The sequence below is a fragment of the Diabrotica virgifera genome, chromosome 2 (genome assembly GCF_917563875.1).
Source record: "Diabrotica virgifera virgifera chromosome 2, PGI_DIABVI_V3a".
Lineage (NCBI taxonomy): Eukaryota > Metazoa > Arthropoda > Insecta > Coleoptera > Chrysomelidae > Diabrotica > Diabrotica virgifera.
The window spans coordinates 214252910-214277618 of NC_065444.1; the positions used below are offsets into that span (position 1 = coordinate 214252910).

Below are 24709 nucleotides of genomic sequence, written 5' to 3' on the forward strand. Positions count from 1 at the left end.
ACGCGGGATTCAGGCCTATAAATCTGTGGTGCTAAGGCAAAACCCAATATGTCAAAAAACGTGATTTTGCAGCAGATGAGTTTAAAAGTTCACGGTGTTGTTGTAATAGTTGTCATATCGGAAACTAATTTTCTCATCTACTGGTGACATGGATGCGCTTAGCCATGTATGGATTTGTCATCATATTCTTCATCACTCAATGTAATCGATAATTTTTGACATATCGTCGTCAACACAAGAAAAACTCGTAACTCCAGTTTCCTTAATTTTTCATGAGAGCCTAAAAACAGTAACATTAGAAGAACATGTAACTCCAACATGGGTTCATAAAATAAAATATGGAAAACCATGTAACTCCAGCGATAGTTTAAAGCAACAAAAATCCCTTTATTTTTAAATCATACTAAAACATGTATTACCCAAATCAACTTACTTTATCTTACTTCCTTACAGATGTAAAATTAGAACTGAAAAACCTCTATTTCACTCCAAAAAAAAAACAAATCAAATCAATGGCAATAATCACTGACTTAACAGAAAATGCGCGGTAGTTGCGTGTTTTACTAACATAATTTTTTGACAAGGGGAGATACCTGCTTTTCTAGTATACATTTTAAAATTAGAAATCTACATTTAAATGACGTATTATTTGTCGGATGGCTAGAATAGGCGATTGGCTAATGGATGGTAGTAAAATCTCATTTTAAGTAAAAATTGGGTTTTGCTTTAGTACCACAGAATTTTTTTTTTCTTTTTTGGCTTGGACTATGGTCATTCAGCCAGTCTCAATCAAAAGTAAATGTATTAAAGATATTGCCAATTAGTGAAACTTGGTTATTATAATATTATTACAATTTTTTTACTTCTTATTTACCTACTCATTACAGCTAATGTACATACTATGTTAATAAATATAAATATATATTGTAAATAAAATAAAGTTTTGTGTATTTTTGTTAATGTTTAATATCTGACAGAGTGGTCCAACTAACTTTTTTTCATAATAGGAGAATTTTCTATCATATGTTTGCTTATGTAGTAGACTCACATAGTTTATTTTATGTAATATGTAATTCCAGGTGTATTTTTGTAAATTAATATAATAGTACCTACTGCTTACTACAAACCTGCTTTCATTTTTAGCTCAATTCTTTATTTGCCATTATCTCAAAACGTCAATTTTATACTCAGGCCACTGTGTTTATGAGCTAAAAATTGTTAAAACTTAAAATAAATAAATAAAAATACTTTTAAAAATACTTTTAAAAAATTATTTTTATTTTTTATATAATATGTACCTACCTATTCCTATTTTTCTTTTACATTTTTCAGTTTCTGCTAAAACGGGTATGTTTGATAAAAACGACAATATATGCAATATATCTTTATTTTTTAAATAATAATATATTAATGTCGTTTCATATATCACAAGACACCAAACATATTTAGAACTAGTAAATTAGAACAATTATTATAAATTATATAAATATGTAACTGCTTATAAACTTGTAAACGAATAGCAAATGGTTTAAAAACTTATAATAAATAAATGTAGTTTTAGAAACAAACAACATCAAACATTTTCTTCCTTAATGACATTTTTTGAATAATTATATTTATAGTAACATTGAGCTCTTCCTTTTATCTTTTAATATATGAAGTGAATAAACGACTATTTTTTATAAAAACGAAGAGTCTCAGATACAGAATCTACATTCTAATAAAAATTAAACTGGTAAATAATTATTTAAATCTGAAAACTTTTCTTGTTGGAAATTCTTTCTGGCACATCCTTAATCTGTGACTTTTACAAGTTATAAGACAACAGACGACGAATATAGAAAACGAAAAGGACTCTACCATATGCAGTCACATTCCGTATTCATTCGTTTAGGAAAAGGTCAGAACGAAAGTTCTTATTACTCAAATCTGAGTAAAGACAGAAAAGAAAAAGACAGTTTATGCTTCCTTTCAATTCAGAGGGATGCACAATCCCTAGACAGCTGTTTCTGTCTTACAGACTTCCTCAGTAGAGCTAGCGTGCACACATCTGAAGCAAAACGAAGCCGAACCATCTATTTGCGTGCACACATCTGAAGCAAAACGAAGCCAAACCATCTATTTATGTGGAATTTTAAAAATCGTTTAAAATCCACTTTGGGACGCAATCAGCGACATCTCTTAAATAAAAACGAAAAGGCTTAGATACAGAATCCACCATTATAATAAAAATTAAAATGGTAAATAATTATTTAAATCTGAAACTTTTCCTGTTAAAAATTCTTTCTGGTACATCCTTAAGGGGGTATTAGCACGCTACGGTCAAAACAGGTGGCGAATTTGTAAACTAACGTTTAACAATTCTTTGAATAGATGGCAGCACGTACATATATTTTATTATTAAATTTAGTTCTCTGAACGACATTGATGCCACGTATTGCAACTTAAGCTCGGCACAGCTCGCTCTCAATCGTACTTTGTATTTACAAACGAAATCCTTTCTTTACCTACCTAGGGTAAATTCTCATTAATAGATACTAAACGTTCATTCATTTGGAAATAGTTTATTATTTAATATTGTATTTACAGACGGCAATTCGTAATTCTTTACCTGCTCAAAAGGATTTATTTCAAACTAAAGAAATTTGCAATTATTTGAAATACAAGTAAGTGCCTATCTAAATGACCAAAAAAGAATTATGCTAATTCTCAGAATGAAGATTGAGTATAAAATTAGTATTTTTAATAAATGTAAAATACGTAAGTCAATTGAAAAACAGCGTCACTACAATAACTTTTTTCATATTGAATGTTTTTTCAACAGGGGAAGTTTTTTCCTCATAAAATTTCACATTCATTTCATTTCTCATTTCAACATGCGAGGCAGAATAATAATTAGCCTAATGAACCACTTACTTAAAACATTTTTAAGAGTGATATACAGCAGAATATATAAAAAATGCGAAGAACAAGTATCATGGACAAAGATTGGATTCCGCAATGCCTTGCCATTAGGCACCCGAGAGGCTCTATTGACTGTCCAAGTGCTTATGCAGAGGTGAAGATATGTCAACTGTGACGTACCTATATATTTGTTTTATCGACTACAAAAAGGCATTTGATAGAGTACAACATGATAAGCTCATACTCATAAACCATCTTGGAGGAAACTGGATTAGAGGATAGATCTAAACAACATTAGATATGCCGACAACGCAGTAGTTTTTGCAGATAGCCTAGGCCTAGATGATTTGCAAAGAATAATGTCGCGCATATAAGATATAAGTAGTGAACATGGACTTAATTTCAATACGAAAAAAAGAAAGTAATGGTAGTTAGTAAGAGCGAAATATATTACATACACAGCTTTTGGTTAACCAACAACCAATTGACAGAGTGGACAGCTACACATATACTGAATTCGCTCTACCGAGATTCACTTTGACACTGACGTTAGTAATTTCTTTTTTGAAAAGTTCAGTTGTCAGAAGTGACTGGAAATTACTACAAAGCCAACGCACCTGCTCATATCCAATATTATTAATAGTAAACAGACATAAAAATAACATAAACCTTACGCCAATCAATAATTATTTATTTGCACCATTATAATGTATTGATAACAAATGAGACAATTATTTATTGTACAAAATAAAAATATTTTGTAGAAATAAACTTCACAAAATTTTATGAGATAGTAGACACTCCCACTATTTCTAATAATTCTTCTTTTTTTAATGAAAGATTAAGTTGATTTGAGTTGATTTTAGCAGTTAATAGTGTGAGGTAGGAATTTTTGTGTTGTATGTTTCCTATTCCGAACGTGTAAAAAAAAATCTCGCGAGAGCGAATGTAGTATACCTCGGTACCTACATAAACAGTCAATGGGACCACTCTAGTGAAATAAAACAACACATAGGAAAAGCGAGATCAGCGTTCATAATGATGTCTCGTTTCAGAAATCTCGTTTACCACTTGGTAACAAAATTTCTATTAGGTTTGTTCTAGCATCAGTTTCAAACGGTTTGAAACCATCAGCGAATAGCAGACCAGCGCGAGTAGAGGAGATAGCACTGGTGACTGTATTATGTTCTCTTACTGACCAAGTGTTTGCTGACGGCTTCTGGCTAGTTTGACTGTTTGCTAGAACAAACCTAATATCAGATCCTATGTATTTTCTAGATTATTGTACGGAGTAGAAGCCTGGACTCTTTCCGAAGCTTCTTTAAGAAAACTCAAGGCATTCGAGATGTGGTATTACAGTCGCATTTTAAGAATTTCGTGGATGGGTCGTGTGCCTAATGTTGAGGTCTTACGTAGAATGGGCAATGGGCAAGAAATGCGAGATTATTAACACACATTATTATCACAAGAGCGCAAAGTAGAATATCTTGGCCATGTTATGAGGAATGAACAGAGATTGCCGCTACTCATTCTTCAGGGCAAGGTATTGGGAAGAGAGGACCAGGGAGAAGAAGAATAAGCAGAGTGAGACGAAGAAGAATATCTCATTTTAAATTATTATTCTTCTTCTTCATGTGCCTCGTCCGTTGCGGACATTGGCACGTTAGTCCAAACCATTGTCGTAAGTTTTGAAGCCATGAGTGTCTTCTTCTTCTGGGTCCACGTTTGCTCTCTATTTTACTCTGTATTGTCAGTGGCAGTATACGATATTTATCATGTCTCATAATATGATCGAGGTATTCAGGTTTCAGTTTCTTAATTGTGAAAGACATTTCTTATTTTTGTTTTCCCCTCGGCGCAATACCTCTACGTTGGTAGTGTGAGTCGTCCAGGATATTTTGAGGATAGGTCGGTACACCCACATTTCGAATTCCTCTAGCTTTTGTATTAATGTTTCCGTTATTGTCCAGGCCTCTGCTCCATACACAAGACCGGAAAGATATCATTTTAGCAGCCGTATTTTTAGTGGGATAGATATGTCGAATTTGATGAATATATTTCTCATGTTGTTAAATGTTGCTCTGGCCTTTTCAATTCTAGATCGTATTTCGGTTGTTTGATCCCATTTCGAGTTGACGACTGTTCCAAGGTATACATATGAGTGTAATGTGTAGTGTGTGTTGGGTAAATGTCTTGTTACTTAGCAAAGTCGAACTCATTGTTTTTGCAAAGAAACGCTAATTGTATCCGAACGTCTGCGGTCCCTCCGGTGAGTACCGATCCCACAAGGAGAGAAACTATTTTCATTTATTAATTTTTAATAAATGAAAAATTCACCACCAAGGTGAGATTCGAACTCACGACCTTTAGGTCCAAAGGTAGGCGTTCTTACCACTGAGCCACAGAGGGGTTACAATCATGATTGAAACTCAAAGTCCAAAATGTTTACTGGCAGGGGGAGGGGCCACTTTTCTAAACAAAACCACGTGATTCGTATTTCCATGGTTACAAAACTTGTTTTCAATGTTTTGCAGATTTTTTAACATCCGGCAAACGCGCATCTGTCGCCATTTAATACGTCACTGCTGCCATCTACTAAATGACACGTGAACTCAGTTTCTCATCTATTAAGTGATAGCCGAACTAATTTATCACTAGAACAATGCAAACTTGTTACGGTTGTATCAACAAAATCCCTAGATTGCAGCTTTTAAGTATAATTTTCATCTTTAGGTACAGTTAATTTAAAAATTATGGCAGTATGAATAATGAACGTTTGCTTAAAATAAAGCTTATTGCATAGTTAATCATCTATGGTAGTTATTTTGTACCGAAAAATTATTACATAAATCCAATTTTTAGGGCAGGATACCAAGTAAGTTATGACATGGGTTCCTTTAAGTCCAGTTATAAAAAAATTACTGCTTTCTTTGGAAATTTAACTAGATACTATTAAACTAGAAAGTTTACAGTTCACGTACATGCCCACAAGTTGAAAATTGGTTTTGAAATAGTGACGGTAACTAAAAATTATATAAATTTTAAAATTGTGTCATACCACCTTAATCTGTGACTTTTACAAGTTATAAGACAACAGACGACGAATATATAAAACGAAAGGGACTCTACCATATGCAGTAAAGATAGAAAAGACGAATGAAAACTGAATGTGGCTGCATATGGTAGAGTCCTTTTCGTTTTCTATATTCGTCGTCTGTTGTCTTATAAATTGTAAAAGTCACATATTAAGGATGTACCAGAAATAATTTCCAACAAGAAAAGTTTTCAGATTTAAATAATATTTACCATTTTAATTTTTATTATAATGGTGGATTCTGTATCTGAGACTTTTCGTTTTTATTTAAGAGATGTCGCCGATTGCGCCCCAAAGTGGATTTTAAACGATTTTTAAAATTCCACATAAATAGATGGTTCTGCTTCGTTTTGCTTCAGATGTGTGCACGCTAGCTCTACTGAAGAAGTCTCTAAGACAGAAACAGCTGTCTAGGGATTTTGCATCCCTTTGAATCGAAAGGAAGCATAAACTGTCTTTTTCTTGACTATTTTTTATTTGCAACAGTTACAAGATCGTTTATGCCTAATTTACGTTAAAGGACCGGAAAGTGATGTTTTTCAGTACGAGCAAAGCAGATTCCAGGACTAGTTGTAGGAGCGTTGTAACAGGTAGGTATATTGGTAACAAATATAAAAACGTTCAAATTAAAGCTAATGTGAAAATGAAGTTAACAGCTACGAAAAGTAAGTAATTCACCATAAATAAATATCTTTAACAATTTTTAAATAAATAAAATATAAAATTATAAGATATGGTATTTTATGGCTTTGATTGTGAACTTTTTTACAACTATAATTCACTGGAATAATCCCCCTTGTGATCTAAACCTATACGAGGGTCATTCGTAAATAATGCTTCCTTCTGCCGCCGAGAAAGACTGCGATGTGCTGGAAGAAATCTGGCAACACTGCCTTACGCATCAACTCTCCCTCCATCTCTTCAGTTACTGACGAAATTGTCCAAAAAGTTAAAAGAATATTGTTTGAAGATCGGAGGTTAACAGTCACTATTAATGACCAATAAAACGAGAAAGGTACTTTGTACAAGAGAACTGGAATTAGACTTGAGAGTTATGCTGGCAAGGTGTTATACACAACATGACAAAATGTTTACTCAGATGTTGAGTATTGGAACTATCTTTCTGACCTTTTCCTAGACGAGTAAGACGAAATATGATTGCATATTGTAGAATCCTTTTCGGTTCTCTTTATTAGTCGTCGCTTGGCTTATAAATTGTAAAAGTCAGAGATAAATGATGTCACCAGAAAACGGTTCCAAGAAAGGTACCAGATTTAAATCATTATTTGTTATTTTATTTTAATAATGAATTTTGTATCTGGGACCTTTCTTCTTCTCTGTATTGTTATTGTTTTAAAAGTATTATAGTCAGCCAGCAAATAATTCAACCTTCCTACAAATAAGACAATTTGTCATGCAAGTAACTCACTATCGTTTTTATCATTATAAACAATGATTCCAAAAATGCACCTTTTTGGATTTTCAATAAATAAATTATACCTTTGCCTTTATAAATATTTCATACCATTTTTACCAAAAATCTTTCGTTTTATATAGTTGTACAAAACGAAGTCTTTAATAATTCTGACCCAAACCTTAACATTCATTGTATAATTTTTATTACAAAATAAAAATGGACTGTCACCTAATAACTTTAACGATATTAAGAAGGAATGAGTTTTTTAGAAGGTTGTAGTAAGACTAGCAATCCAGCAATAGAAGAGACAGCCCCTAGTAAACCAATAATCCCTGGTGATAATTTTGTATGACCTAATGATGTGAAAGGAATAAAAAAGTCACAGCCATTTTTGATAGTATCTATCATAACATCTTGATGATTACTAAGAATATAAAAGCTTCGTAACAAAATATGTAGCATTTCCTTTGAACTGAATTTATTTTGTAAAATTGAGTCCTTATTACTTTTTAAAATATTAGAAATTTCATAGAAATCTCTAACTAAATTCATAGTTATGGAATATAACCAATACTTGTTGGATAGACGTGACCATCTCTCCGTGTCCACTGTACACACGTCTGCACGTCCTAACCATAGTATGTGGTCAGCCAAAAGAAACAACGAATTGGCAATTTTGCTTAAAATCACAGTATAGCGTATAGTGGCTTCATCCTGCTCGAAGAATGGTAATGTTGTATATATACTTTCGGCAAATCTTCCAAATCTGAGTACTAAAAATAAAATTATTTGATAAGTTTATTTATAAATTAGAGATACAATGAACAAACTGAAAGTCAAACAATTAGGAATGCACGTCATACATTTAATGACATCATAACCCACCAGTACAAACTTGACGACAAACAAATTCAACAAAATTTTCCTCATATATTAGTTTTTACTACCGTCAGGTTTAGCACGAAAGCGCTGTTGCCGAATAAAAAACATATGTATATTTACTAAAACAGCTACCGGCTACACTGTTTCTCTTTGTCTTTAAGAGTGTGAAACAAAGATAACTATCTGTAATATAAGCGTCAAAGTCGTGTTGTAATATAAAAGGTTATGTAAGATTTTTGTTTGTTTATCTTTTTGCTTCTTCTTTTATGGCCTTTGGGAGCTGTGTCCATTTAGCCAGCAACATTTCTTAAAATTAACGCCTAACTAAATCTATCATACAACAAAACTATTACGAACCTAATTGACCAATCAAGGATAGGGAATGAAAAGGGGTTAAAAAATAAGCTGTCGTTAAAGTAAACAAATAAATAGAATATAATTTGAAAACAATAATTTGACATTATATTTAACCTCCAATAATATGACAGACGTCAGTTACCATGTACAATCTTTCCAAATATAATAATGTCGTCATATAAACTGGTCACTAATTCTACCCCATGAAATGCTCGCTGTAATGGCATGTCAAAAAAATCTGATTATACGCTCTGAGCTTCGCTGGTGTCGCCACTAGCGGATTACTAATGCAACGTTCGCCGGTAATTTTTAAATTTATTATTTAATTGTCATCGCTTAATATTTACAACGCAAAAAAGTAATAAAATTGTAATGGATTTTTTTAAAGATTTTGCTAATCATTTTGACGTTCTATTGATGAAATATTAATTTCTTACTTCGGATACTTTCACAATTATCGTGTAGATGGCGCTAAGATTAATAGATTAATTTATAATTACATATTACGGAATATTAAAAAAACTTAAATTCAGTATTTAAATCGTAAGTATATTTAAGGTAAAAATATATACCACAGCTTTGACCAACTAATATTTTTTCTAATTAATGTTTTTAATTTCAATTTAAAATTAATCACTTTGACATTTATGTCAAATTTCCAGGAAAGGTTCCCTGACTTGTCACTACTGACGCTCACGAACTTTTAAATATCCCCTCTACGTACGAGCTCACAGCGTATACTCACAGGATTTTGACGTTAATAGGTTTGTTACAACATGAACATTTGGACGGTCCAGAAACCGTCACGAAACTACTTGTACCGTTTGTTGTGCGCATGTTCGTAATTGTATCGCCCAGTTATCGTCTCGTGACGGTAATTTGGAAACCGATGTTGGAACGGTTATCTGACTGATAACTGATTTATCTATCATTATCATATATTTGTCATTTTTGTTGGTGACAGTGGTGACAGCTTGTGTGCTTTTAGTCGATAAAAGGCTCAAAAAATTTAAAGGATTAAATCCTAGTGCTCAAATCAGTCCAACCAGCACATTATGCATTTGCCCGATTACTGAAATGATCATCACGAAACCGTCACCGAGAGATCACAATTCTTGTTATAACAGTGAGAAGGACGATCCGATGACGATATAGGTTTGTTCCAACATGAACTTTTGGACGGTCCAGAAACCGTCACGAAACTACTTGTACCGTTTGTTGTGCGCATGTTCGTAATTGTATCGCCCAGTTATCGTCCCATGACGGTAATCATATATTTGTCATTTTTATTGGTGACAGCTTGTGTGCTTTTAGTCGATCAAAGGCTCAAAAACTTTAAAGAATTAAGTCCTAGTGCGCAAGTCAGTCCAACCAGCACATTATGCATTTGCCCGATTACTGAAATGATCATCACGAAACCGTCACCGAAAGATCACAATTCTTGTTGGAACAGTGGGAAGGACGATCCGATGACGATCATATTTTTGTTGGAACGGATTTTGTTTACTACGCAGGAGCATTACCGTTTCGTGACGGTTCTCGGTCGTGTTGGAACAAACCTAATATTTTTTTGGAACGGATTTTGTTTACTGCGCAGGAGCGTTACCGTTTCGTGACGGTTCTCGGTCGTGTTGGAACAAACCTTATGTGACCGTTGGGAGGAAATTAATAAGTGTATTCGCAAATACAGTCAGGAACTAGTCGACGACAAGCGGAGCATGCCATGACTAAAGTCTACGTCAGGCTCCGCGAACGAACGTATTTTATTTGTTTATATTTTTTGACATTGTATTTCTTAAAATTTTTAGCACTTTAATAGTTTTCTAGTTGTATTTTGAGAACATTCTGTTGTTGATTTTGTGTAGTTTGTAGTTGTAGAAGTATTTGAACGACTTTATTTAGTTTTAAACAGTGAATACATAAAGATAAGTTATTATTTTCGAAAGTTGTTGGCAGACAATATACATATGTTGTTTGTAGGTACCCTAGTTAGTTATTTAGCATTATTATAGGAAGTTTTATAGCTTTATTATTAAATTTAACCATTTTTTTTTGTGTCTCAGATCATAACTTATCTAGTTCACTTAATTTTTTGCCTAAAATATAGCACTGATGGTAACCAATAAAACTGAACTTTATAGCGATTATTTCGCAGTACACACTTCAAAACACAACAGAAATGAAGCAATTATCGATTATTCCAGTAAAAATGTTAAATTCATCCTTGTACAAAAAAAAATTACAAATAAATGCAACTAAAATGATCTAAAACCAATGAACTGTCAACACGGATGGAGTGGGCATGAAGCGAATTTAATGCGGTCAGGATGAGAGAGCAATAGCCAGGGAAAGAGGGAAGATAATCGCCATCTTTCGTAAACAAACAAATTGATAGTGATAGGGTTGCCAGATTGGGGTATTTTCCTACAATTTTGGAGTAATTTAGTAATTTAAAAGCGTCTATGGGATTTTTTCTAAGCAGAAATGGTTGGCGGATTTTTTGGGGGAGAGTTATGGAAGATTTTAAGGAGTCATGGGAAATTAAATTTGCGAATGTACATAGAACTGTATATTATACTCTCATTTAATCGAAGAAGATAGGACCTATAAATTATTTCCAGGGCCCTCTGTTGATAAGTAATATAATTTTGGTTTACTGTTCTCTAAATTTGACTACTAATTTATTAACATGCGGAAAACATTTTAATTTGGGGGATTTGAGCTTAATTTGTGGGAATTACAGTTTCTAAGTGGGGGGATTTATAAAATTACATCTGGCAACTCTGGTCATTATGATAATATCCAACATATGAAGAAGTCAAATTTTCCCTGGCAAGCTCTGTCTCTCTCTAGGACCTCTCTCTTGTACGTTGGCCGCAATCTCGCTTCACTATGTATTTGAATGGGACGGGGTCATTCCATCCGTGTTGATAGTTCATTGTCGAAAACACATTAAGAACTGATAGAATAAATTTATGTTTTCCTCACAGCCGCCATATTGACATAATCTTGACAGCATGTTGAAACGGCCTATTCCCTATGTATTTTTTCAAATTTAGAATATGGCAACAAGGGCATTACGTGCATTTCTTATTGTTTGACTTTTCCTATACATTAAAACTGTTACTAATAAAACACTCGTATTCTAAGGTTATTCCGTATTTATATCTAGAATAGTTATCCTAAGTATAAGGTAAATATAGAACGAACATAATTTGATACTAATAAACTCGGTGTAAGTTAGATATAAGTATTCCCACTTTATTCCGAAATAATAGTTTGGCAACGTCGCAATCTTCTGCACAAATACATAGAACAACTATATATTGTGTCAAATAGGCGAAAAGTTTTTTTGAAAATTCGTTTATATAAAAATACCAGCTTTTCAAATCCCAAAGTAGATTTAAGTCTACAGTCAATATTAACAGAGTTATTCAAATTGTTTATAAGCCAAAATTGACTCTACTTTTGTAAAATGTTTTCGGAATGATAAAAATGAGTTTCTATTGCAGTATTATTTTTTCATATGGTTTCCACAGAATTGCTGTATCATTATTATTTTCTGAACTCTTGGGATAAACAAATTGAATAAAATTTAAAATAATTGACGAATCATCTTGAAATTTTCTAGGCATTATATTATGGACTATTTGACTTAACTTTTCATTGAATATCAAAGTCATTTTTGTAAAAGTTATATCAAATTTTTAATTTTCGAAATTTTAGTCTTACTTTGTAATTTTCGAAGCAACAAATAATCGAACCAAAATTAATAACTGCCATTTTAAACCTTTGCTCATCTGCTAAAAGATGAATACCCCAAATAAGATATTTAATTACCCCATTTTTGCCTGTAGCATTTAAACGAAAAAAACTGCTATTTTTGACCATTATTTCCGGGCCAATTATTTCCAGAATATATTATGCACAGACGATCAAGACGAAATAGAGCAAATGCAACTACCACATGAAGAAGAAAAAGACCCAAATGTGAATGAAGAAGTACCTACCAAGGAAGAAATTATAGATATCATAGAAAACTTAAAAAACAACAAAGCACCGGGAGAAAACGGTATCATTGCAGAGTTTTTAAAAGATGGTGGCGAAGGGCTTCAAGAAGAAATCACCGAGTTAATATGCGAAGTGTGGATCAAAGAAAATATACCCAATCAGTGGAAAGAAGCTATCCTATGTCCTGTACATAAAAAAGGAGACGTTACAGATTGTAGAAATTACAGGGGAATAGCTCTACAAGATACAGTATATAAGATTCTGGCCATATTAATTAGAAATAAAATTAAAACAAAAGTGGAAAATTGTCTAGGTGAATATCAAGCGGGTTTTAGAGCACAAAGATCGGTAATAGACCAAATTTTTGCAATGAAACAAATTTTATCTAGCTCATATGAATTCAACCTAGCATTAAATATGATATTTATTGATTTTAAACAGGCATACGATACCATAAAAAGAAGTAAAGTATATGAAACGCTAGAATATTTTGAATTTCCACCAAAAATAGTAAGATTGACTAAATGCATACTTAGTGACACTAAAAGTAAAGTTATGATAGAAGGACGGGTTTCGGATAGCTTTATCACCAATAGAGGCCTGCGACAAGGTGACCCGTTATCAACAGATTTCTTCAATTTAATTTTAGAGAAGATTATACGAGAATGCAATATCTATACTAAAGGCACAGTTTATCATCACAGGCATCAATGTGTAGCATACGCAGATGATATTACCTTAATAACAAGGAGACCTGCAGAATTAAGAGAAATCTTCAATAGACTAGAAAGAACAGCCAAGGAATATGGTTTAGAAATAAACGAAGAGAAAACGAAATATATGGTGATGAAGGGAAATGAAAATCATCTGGGACAGTCCTTTAAGATACAAAGCCCAAGTAAAGAATATAACTTCGAAATTGTCGGCCAATTCGATTACTTGGGAGTAACACTAACAAATAGGAACGAAGAGAACCAAGAAATAGCAAAAAGAATGGCGAAAGGTAGTAAGAGTGCTGGAAGTCTAAATAAGATACTGAGGTCGAAGATAATATCCAGAAAAGCAAAAAAACAAATATACACAACAGTTATCCGACCTACGGTACTCTATGCTAGCGAGACCTGGACATTAAATAAAGATATGGAAGTAAAATTAGATAGATGGGAACGAAAGATCCTCAGAAGGATATATGGAGGTTTAAAAGAGGGGAATATCTGGCGAAGAAGAACGAATGAAGAAATAATGCAAATATATGGACAACCAAAAATAACAACACTCGCCAAAATTCAAAGATTAAGATGGCTTGGGCATATAGCAAGAATGGAAGAAGGAAGAGTTCCCAATCAACTAATAAACACGGAGGCTGGTACAAAAAGAAAAAGAGGACGCCCCCGAAGAAGATGGTTGGAGTCTGCAAAAGAAGATCTGAAGTCGCTGAGGGTACAAGATTGGAAAAACCTAGCACAAGACAGAAAGAAATGGAAGAAAACAATTGAAGCCTTGGGCCCCTAAGGCCTGTTGAGCTGAACTATATATATATATATATATATATATATATATATATATATATATATATATATATATATATATATATATAATACCCAAAAACCCATTTGCAACCTGGCTGCTCAAATTTCCCGACAAAAACCTTATTTCTCTGGACTTAAAAACCTTACACCCTCTTTAGAAAAACGATATTAATTCTGAATTCCTTATCGGTGTATTGTGAAAAGGGATTTATTCTATCTTTGAAAAGTTTCCTTTTTCGTGTATTTTCTATCATGTTAATTAAATTATCAACTTCTGCGACAGTCGCAATACCTTTTAACACATTTTTTTATTATATAATTACTCACAAAACAAATCAAAAGATAATATATTTTTGCCTTTGATGACATTGACAGTCATAAAATAGGTTATACCAGACTTAAACAAGGGTGTGGGTCGGTATAAATTTGGACTAAATTCTTATACCAAATATAACCTATATCTAAGTTATTCCATGTTTATTGGTAGTGATTTTGCCTATACCTGATTTCTTATCAGTATAACTTTTATACTTTGTTTATTAGTAACAGTGTAAATGTACAACAGTATCACAAAACGTATTACAACTGTACAGAAATATCTGAAAACCCGAAAATCACTCAGGTATCGAATCAAGGAGAAGGAGCTTCAGTCGAACGCGTTGGTGCAAAGAGTAAACATGAATTTAAAATGCATTGTGTACGAAATTAGTGGTTTTGCGACACTGCTATAGCGCGTTTCGCAGTGACTTTGCAGTAGGAGAAGCATAGGCAATGTAAATCTTATGGAACCTTGGAGCTCAGTGTTGCCGGTTTTATTAATTTTAAGTAATTCATAGATATTCTTTTTCTCATGATCATCTTTCAGTGCGTCACAGTTTTTCGATTTCTTTCTAACGCATTAAATTGTATGTGACAGAAAAAAAGAAGGCACGTCCGTGATTACAGACATTTACAACATTTATTCTAGTTATTTTAGTTGTCGATAATAATTGGCGCCATAATAAAAAAAATATTTTTTTCTTAATTAGATAATAATATTACAAAATATAATCTGTATAATTTATAAGACTATACAAATCAAAGAAAATACCATTTTATAAATGCAAGAAACACATTTGATTTGTTTTTATTCCAAATTGAAAATAAAATGTGACAACTGTCAGATTTAACTAAAATGTCATGTTAGAATAAATGTCATAAATGTGTATTATCACGGACTTACCCTTTTTCCTATCATTTGTTACGCACTGAAAAATGCTCATGAAAAGGACAATACTACGGAAGTTATTTATACAATAAATGCATTTGCGTGTGATGTTTAACTAAATATCCATTTTCTAATTTTCTTGACGACAATGAAAGTCAACTGTAAAAAATATTTTAATTGACTGCAAGATATGAGTAACTTAAATTAACTTATTATAATTTGGTTTTGGCGAACTAACGTTACTCTTAAGGAGATGGGCGCAAACTTTCGGCTCCAATGCTATTTAAATGCATTCATTTCTTTTCGAATCCTAAGAAAACTAATAAGTATTTTTAAATATTTTTAAAGCAGAATGAAAGATTACGATATGACCGAGGACCGAAAGTCCCCGAAAACTTCTATGTTTATTTTAATAAGTTACAGGGGTGAAAATAAAAGAGAAAATTTAGTATGAGTTTTAATTTCAAATATCTCATTGAAAAGAAGCTTTTTATTTATTCTAAGGGACTTTCGGCCCTCGGTAATAATTTAGTCTTTCATTCTGCGTTTAAATTTTTCAAAAATATTAATTAGTTTTTTGAGGATTCGAAAAAAAATAACACCATGTCCGTGGTGATATTTTCCAAATCGAACATTCGGTATCTTTGTCATACAACGATACAACACACTCAGTTGAACAGAATGTGCTGACAAGACTACTAAATACTAGACTACAAGAAAGTTTTTGACTCATTGCCACATGCATGGCTTATAGAATATTAAGAGTATAATAAAGTTGATGATAATTTATACTGATTGTTTCGGAGCATACAACAACCTATTGGAATACTAAAATTCTCCTCCAGATATCTGTGAAAACAATATTGAATATGAAATTATTTCAATCAACCAGAGCCTATTTTAAGGTGACTCATTGAGTCAACAGGGGTTCAGATCTTACAATTAACCCTCTATGCAGCTTCTGAACTCCAAGTTTTAGCATAAAAAATAACAATAATGTGGTGGTGAAGCTTCTGTTGTATATGGATGATTTGAAAGTAATGATTTTCTCTCAAAACTACCTAGATCAGATGCTAAAACTGTACAAACTTTCTATAATGATATTGGTATGCACTTCAGACTTAATAAGGCCATGTTCTAAATATAGACAGAGGAAAGGTTCAGCCTGGAGGATTCGATAAGCAAAATGGCTAGAACATCCATGGGTGAAAATGATATAATATGTAATTTTTTTACAAATATTTTAGAGTAAAGCAAGCCTTGAAATATGACCATAAGCAAATGAAAACTAGAGCTAAACTTCGACTACATATGAAGGGTAATATAATTTCTCTGTTCACATCTTAACACATTTACGGACACATCTTCACACAGTAATGTTAATGTTCCCTTATAAGTGTCTGCATGTATGTAGTTGTGTCCATGAATGTGTTAACCAGAAAAAATTATTTAAGGCACTAAATAAAAACATATGCATGTTACACGGTGAGCTATTAACTTTTTATTGTGAAGTGAACTAAAACTGGCATAAAAACTCTTCAAAAACAAAAAGTACGAACACTTCTCACAAATGCACAAAAACATTATCCTCTTAGTGCAGTATCCGCATGTGAAGTATCTGCATGTATGTAGTTGTGTCCGTGAATGTGTTAACCAGAAAAAATTATTTAAGGCACTAAATACATACAGTCGGACAAATGAAAGAATATGCATGAATGATCACATCAATCACTTATTTTGTATTGGCTATCTTTTTCTATAACAAACGTTTGTTATTTATAGAAAAAGACCGCAAATACAAAATAAGTGACTGATGTGATTGTTCATGGGTATTCTTTCATTTTTCTGACTGTATGCATGTTACACAGTGAGCTATTAACTTCATATTGTTAAGTGAACTAAAACTGACATAAAAACTCTTTAAACACAAAAAGTACGAACACTTCTCACAAATGCAAAAAAATATCATCCTCTTAGTGCAGTAGAAAGAATAATATTAACCGCAGTATTTAGGTGGAAGAATGTATATAGATGGGCAATTAGAGAAGATTGATAATTATGAACTTATTTTCAGAAGTAGCCTTTACATCACAAGATCTGCTCAGTAGATAATATATCTTAAGTCTTAACTTAAAGAACCAGAAATGTACAAAAATCACCTTTCGAAAGAGAAAAAATGTGCATTTGGATGAGTAAAACTCTCCATGGGTGATATCTGAATAAAGTTAACGGATACTATGTCAACATGTAACATCAAATTATTCAAACTCTCTCATTTTAGTATCAATTGTTGCTCCCCAAGTCCCCAAGACCTCCTCAATCTACACATTTTTAATTTGATCCTTTTTTGTCACTCCACCCTTCCCTCTAAGCATTCTCTTTTCCCCTACATGCTTCATTGTTGTTCTATCTTTTTCACTGCCCAACATTCAGTTCTGTACATCATAGCCAGCCTTATGGCAGTTTTATATAATTTTCCCTTCAGCTTCATTGGAACATCATCAGCATACATTAAGCACCATGGAATGTTACCCTGTAGTTTCGCTATTAGCTGGTCCAAAACTAATGAGAATAATAAGGACTCAGAACCGAGCCTTAGTGCAATCCTACTTTCACATGAAATTTATCAGTCTCTCCCACATCTGTCCTAACACTAGTTGTCACTCCCTCATTCAATCTCTCACAATCTTTACATATTCACCAGGGACTCCTTTCTTATTGAGTGTTCACCACAAAATCTCTCAAGGAACTCATATCATATGCTTTCTCAAGATCAATGAATACGATATGAACATTTGTTTCTTTATTCCTGTATTTTTCATCAATTACCTTATAATGAAAGGCGCCCACAATCTCTACATATTCACAGGCGAATCTTTTCTTATTGTATGCCCACCACAAAATCTCTTGAGGATTCGATTATAAGCTTTCTCAATAATGCCCTACAAGCGTATGTCTCTTTATTCTTCTATGTTTCCATCAACTGGAACTAAATTAAGTGTTAACTGGCTATGAACTTCCTTAAAAGATGTTGAATACCCAGTAAAAATAAGCAACGGCAAATCTAGGGGATTTTTGTTATTGTATGATGTAGTTGGAAACAATGTTATATAAGTGTCAGATGTCAACCGTAAGCAAAAATAAGTGTCAAAGAAAAATAAATGTTGATTTTGATGTTTAAGTTATTTGTAGAATTATTGAGTTTTCTTTTAAAATAAAACTGACTAGAAGTACTTCGGTGTTTAATTAACATCCACGCAATTCTGCAAAACATCAGGTTATGGGCCCAGATCACTTGTTTCGTGAGTATTTCGCCAGTAAAAAAGTCAGTGTTGAAGAGCCTGTGTCGGTAGTTTGCCGCGGCCAACGAAAATAAAAAAAAAGAAAAGCTGAAAAAAAGGTGAAAAAGAAGCTCGAGTATATATACATAAAAAAAGAAAAACATAAATCCGAAAAATGGAAAATTCATCGGCTGCGTTGAAACTTAGTGGTGGTGACAACTGGGTAGCCTGGAAATTTCAAACAAGGGTAGTGCTAAAAAGCCGTGGTTATTATGACATAGTAATAGGAAAGTCTGTGAGACCGAGCACTACTGGAGATGACCAAAAGAAATGGGATGCTAGTGATTCAAAAGCACAAGAATTTATAGTAACCAGAATAGAGCAAGGCCCTATGACACACATTTTATCCTGTGAGACCTCGAAAGATATGTGGACAAAGTTGAAGTCTGTCTACGACAAAGAGTCAGAGGTGAGCATTCATTTAATGCAACAAAAGTTTTTTCTCTTGGAGTTTTCATCAGGTAAAAATGTTGCCTCATTCATATCACAGCTTGAAGAGATAAAAAATAAGCTAAAGCAAGCTGGTGAAGAGCTGTCCGATAAAATGATCATGACAAAAATACTTATGGCATTGCCAGAGGAATATAAGCATTTTCGATCCGCATGGGAATCCGTACCATCTGATAAACAAACCCTAGATGAACTTACATCAAGACTACTTATCGAAGAAGAAAGAAGTAAGTCAGCACAGGGCAGCACAGCATTGGCGATGAAAAGTGATACAAGCAGAGAATTTAAAGGGCAAAAGAAAACCAGATTAAAGTGCCATTTTTGTGGCAGAGGTGGCCATATTGCGAAAAATTGCTTTTTCAAGAAGAAAGAGAGAGATAATAATAGCCAGAAAGACATAAAAGTATGCAGTCAATGTAAAAGACGAGGACACAACTTACAAGAGTGTTGGTTTAATAAAAATAAAAATGAAAAACAACAGACAAGCAGAGAAGAAAATAAAATTGACAGTAATGCATTCATGGTATATACTGGGAGTAAGAAAAATAAAAATGAATGGTGCTTGGACACAGGAGCTAGCGAACATATGTGCTGGAATCAAGATCTGTTTGAAGAATTGATAGAGATAAGCTATAAAAAACAAGTAAAAGTCGGAAATGGAGAAAAATTACCAGTTAAAGGTATTGGAAAAATAACTCTATGGGCATTTAATGGTAAGAAATTTATAAAGTCAACCCTGTCAGATGTATTATTTGTGCCAGATTTACAATTTAATTTATTCTCAGCTGGATGTGTCTTAGATAAAGGTTATAAGATGTTTTCAAACAATGAAAAATGTGAATTTTATAATGACAAAGGAGAAATAAGAGCATTGGCAACACGGGATAACAAATTATACAAAATGTTATTCTCACAAGAACAAAACACTGAAACCTTTGCAAAGATTTTAATTTCGGAACGCACCCCTAACGAAAACTTGTCTGACGGTAAAGTTCAAGAAAACAGCTGTTTAGTAGATGTATTTTTATCAGAGTGTAATTCTGCAAAAACAACAGAAAGTTTGAGAGTTTGGCACTGCAGACTAGCACATCAAAATACTACATATGTGAGAAACTTTTTAAGGCAAAATAACATTGATTTTATAGACGAAAAATTCGTGTGTGAACAGTGTTTAACAGGTAAACAACACAGAATACCATTCAAGTTAAGTGAATCAAGAGCAAGTGAGCCATTACAATTAGTGCATACAGACGTATGTGGCCCTATGGAAGAAGAGTCTTTAGGGGGAAATAGGTATTTCCTGTTGTTAAAGGATGACTATACAAATTATAGGTACGCGTATTTCATGAAAAATAAATCAGAAGTTAAGAAACACCTTAAAAATTTTATATCATTAGCCGAGAGAGAGACAGGCTGCAAGATGAAAAATTTACGATCAGATAACGGTTTAGAGTTTATGAACCAAGAAATAAAGGAGATGCTTGACTATCAAGGCATAAAACATCAGAGATCAGTAGTGTATACGCCTCAGCAGAACGGTAGGGCTGAGAGGGAAAATAGAACCCTAGTTGAATCAGCCCGAACTATGATACAAGGGCAAAAGTTGAATAAAAACTTGTGGGCAGAGGCCATACATACAGCAGTGTATGTTTTAAACCGAACAGGCCCTAGTAGCATAAAAAATGTGACACCTTATGAATTATGGTACAAAAAGAAAGTCAATAATATTTCTACACTCAAGAGTTTTGGTTCTAGAGTATCAGTGCATGTCCCAAAAGAGAAGAGATTAAAATGGGATGCAAAAAATATGTTTGGTTTCTTTATTGGCTACAGTGAGGATGTAAAAGGTTACAAAATATGTGTCCCAGACAAAAATAAAGTTGAAATTCATCGAGATGTCATATTTTTGCCCGAGAAAACCATAGAAATAAAAAATGGGGAGACAGACATGAATAAAAACATACAGATGATATGTGAGGAGATAAAGTCAGAAGAAGATGACAGTGAAGCAGAAGAACCTCAAAATAATAGAGAAGAAAGCAGTGAGAGTGACCTCGAAACTGATAGCAGTGTTGAAGATGTGAATGAAATAGAGCAGGAGCATGGATATGACCTGAGAAGACATATAAAAAGACCCTCAAGATATGATGATTATGTTCTGGATGATGACGAAATGAGTTTGTTGACTTTTAGTGATGATGAAGAACCCCAGACGTATGATGATGCAGTGGCCAGTAGTGAGTGTAAAAATTGGAAGAAAGCTATGCAATCAGAAATAAATGCGTTGCTAGAAAATGAAACATGGGAGTTTGTGCAAAGTAGTGATGGTCAAAAAGTCATTGAGTGCAAGTGGGTGTTCAAGAAAAAGAAAAATGAAAATGGTAAAGTAGTGAAATATAAAGCTCGTGTGGTAGCTAGAGGTTTTCAACAAATTGGTATGTTTTTTAATGATATTTATAGTCCAGTAGCAAAATTACCATCAATAAGGATTTTCTTAGCCATGTGTAATACTTTTGATATGAAAATTCATCAAGTAGATGTTTGTAGTGCATTTCTAAATGGGGATATTAAAGAAAATGTTTTTATTTCACTCCCAAAGGGATTTAAAGAAAAAGAGGGCACTATTTGCAAATTAAGAAAATCCTTATATGGTTTGAAAAGTTCACCTAAAAATTGGAATGACAAATTTCATAATTTGATGCAAAATTTGAGTTTTTCAAGATCTGAATATGAATATTGTCTTTATATTAAAGTAAATGAAAAAGGTAGGATATACATTTTGCTGTATGTTGATGATTTGCTGTTGGCAGGTACAAATGATCAAGAAGTTGAGAAAATAAAATACATTTTAAACAAAAACTTCAAAATGAACGACTTAGGTCAAATAAAACATTTTTTGGGTATGTGCATAACTCAAAATTTGTCTGAAGGCAAAATAAAAATTAATCAAACTGTTTACTTAAAAAATGTTTTGAAGAAATTTGACATGTCAAGCTGCAAACCATCAACAACACCAATGGATAATAATTTTCACCACGATTTTCTCAAACGAAAAAAATCTGAGAGCATAGAGATAGAAAAGAAATGTAGAGTTGCTATAGGATGTTTGATGTATGCAATGTTATGCTCAAGACCAGATTTGTGTATAGCTATAGGTATATTAAGCAGGTATCAAACATGTGCAAGTAACGATTTGTGGGTAGCAATAAAAAGAGTATTGAGATATATTCAAAGCACAGTTACTATGAGTTTGATATACTATAAACATAAATATAAACAGGAAAATTTGATAGTAGGGTACTCAGATTCAGATTGGGCAGGTGACCGTACTGATAGAAAATCTACATCAGGATATGTATTCAAAGTTTTTAATTGCACGGTGTCATGGGCATCACGGAAACAGTCTACAGTCAGTTTGTCCTCTACTGAAGCTGAATATGTTGCACTAAGTGTATGTGTGAGTGAAGCATGTTGGCTAAGATACTTAATGTATGATTTAAAAATAAAACCTGATTATGTAGCGGTTCTAATTCATGCAGACAATCAAAGCGCTATAAGGGTTAGTAGAAATCCGGAATTTCATAAGAGACTAAAACATGTTAATATTAGATTTCATTTTGTACGAGATAAAATTAAGGAAAATATTGTTGTATTAAAATATCTTAATACAAGTGACCAACAGGCTGACATATGTACAAAACCATTAGGTTTAACTCTGTTTAAAAAATTTAGAGAGTTGCTAGGTTTAGAATAAAAAATTAATTTAGATCTAGGAGATTTACCGTTGAGGGGGGGGTGTTGAATACCCAGTAAAAATAAGCAACGGCAAATCTAGGGGATTTTTGTTATTGTATGATGTAGTTGGAAACAATGTTATATAAGTGTCAGATGTCAACCGTAAGCAAAAATAAGTGTCAAAGAAAAATAAATGTTGATTTTGATGTTTAAGTTATTTGTAGAATTATTGAGTTTTCTTTTAAAATAAAACTGACTAGAAGTACTTCGGTGTTTAATTAACATCCACGCAATTCTGCAAAACATCAAAAGATATGGATATAAATATTTTTTAATTTTTTATGAAAATTTGTTTAACCAGGCCAGGTTCTCTCCACTAGTGTCCACACAAATAGTGTCAAAATAAATAGCTACTTAATTTGCTCATTCTTACTTATAGTCTAGAACAGGGTCGGCGATAACGGGCCTGCAAGGGATGCATTGCAGGCGGGCGCCTCTGTTATGGGGGTGCCAAAATAAGCTTTTTACTACTTGTTTTGGTGGGTGTTTTTTAAATTGGAAAAAATCCTTTGTAAAAGGTATAAAATTTTATTAAAATCCCTTTAAAGGAACACCATTTGGCACCTATTGACACCAAATTTTTAAAAACAGAAGGGCGTCTATGCTAGTTTTGCAGGCTGGCACCTTGTACCCTAGCACCGGGACTGGTCTAGAAAATCATGAATGATTTTATAAATAAATAGAAAAATTTCAACTTACATTTCCTGAAAGTACTCAACTGAAATTCCAAATTTTTCAGACTTACTACACCATGTTTTTGAGTTTTCTGCAAATTGTGCCATACAAACCTACTCAAGTACTGCAGCAGCCTAAAAATGTGAACATTTGAATCGTTTTTTTATCAATTTTTATACATTAAAAATTATTTACCTGGCAATTTTATCTCTGCCTGCAGTTTGGTTGTTTAGTTTTATAAGTTGATCGATTACCATTATGAAATGTTAGAGTAATACTTCTAAAATTATATAAACCATTACCATTAATGATGATTCATTTATTTTTTATATCTATATGACCTCACGGTCGATGGTATTACAGGGTACTCCAAACATCAAAATTTTAAGATAAATGGTAGATAAAAAAAAACAATACACTCTGCTCTGGCTCTGAGATGTTGGAATAATGCGTAGCGTGGGAAAGATTTTTATACTTAATGCAGAGGAAATAAGACAAAAAGCAATGTTTATTTAACAGTATATTTAGCCATTCATGCAAATTTATCATGCAAATTTATATTATAATAATTGACCTTAAATTTTCCATGTAACATCAAAATAAACATAAACTACTAAAGCCAACCATACACGTATTCAAAATAAACGATAAGCAAAGTGAAAGGAAAGATAACTGAACTAAAGAAAACTGATACAAGATACAACATGTTAAAGAATTTTGTATGTAGAGATCTTACAATATTTTTTAATAAGTATTTCATTCCAGCACGACATAAACTAAGGCAAACTCCCTTCATTAGAAAAGTAATGGTTGCTATTCATGAACGGATAAACTATAAACCATCTCCAGGCTTCGGTGGCATTAAAGTTGACTTTACACTGTTTACACTACATGATTTATCACGTGATTTATCATATGATTTGGCCCATGACGAGCCGCATGACAATGCTTATGACTTATGATAAAACACAATGCTTATGACCAAATACTATTGACACTTGACTTCACACGTGACTACAGGACACTCTCCTTCTTAATACTCTCCTT

General features: G+C 32.9%; 1 protein-coding gene across 1 annotated transcript; it reads right to left on the minus strand.

Annotated features, from left to right (window-relative positions):
- Window positions 1-1371: 1371 nt before the first annotated feature.
- On the minus strand, window positions 1372-24250 carry LOC126879814 (peroxisomal membrane protein 11B). The gene is made up of 3 exons (XM_050643083.1): window positions 23858-24250; window positions 23687-23796; window positions 1372-8188 (listed from the first exon to the last, which is right to left on the minus strand). The coding sequence occupies exons 1-3, from the start codon at window positions 23917-23919 to the stop codon at window positions 7662-7664; spliced, it is 699 nt and encodes a 232-aa protein (XP_050499040.1). The 5' UTR covers window positions 23920-24250; the 3' UTR covers window positions 1372-7661.
- Between the last annotated feature and the right edge of the window lie 459 nt (window positions 24251-24709).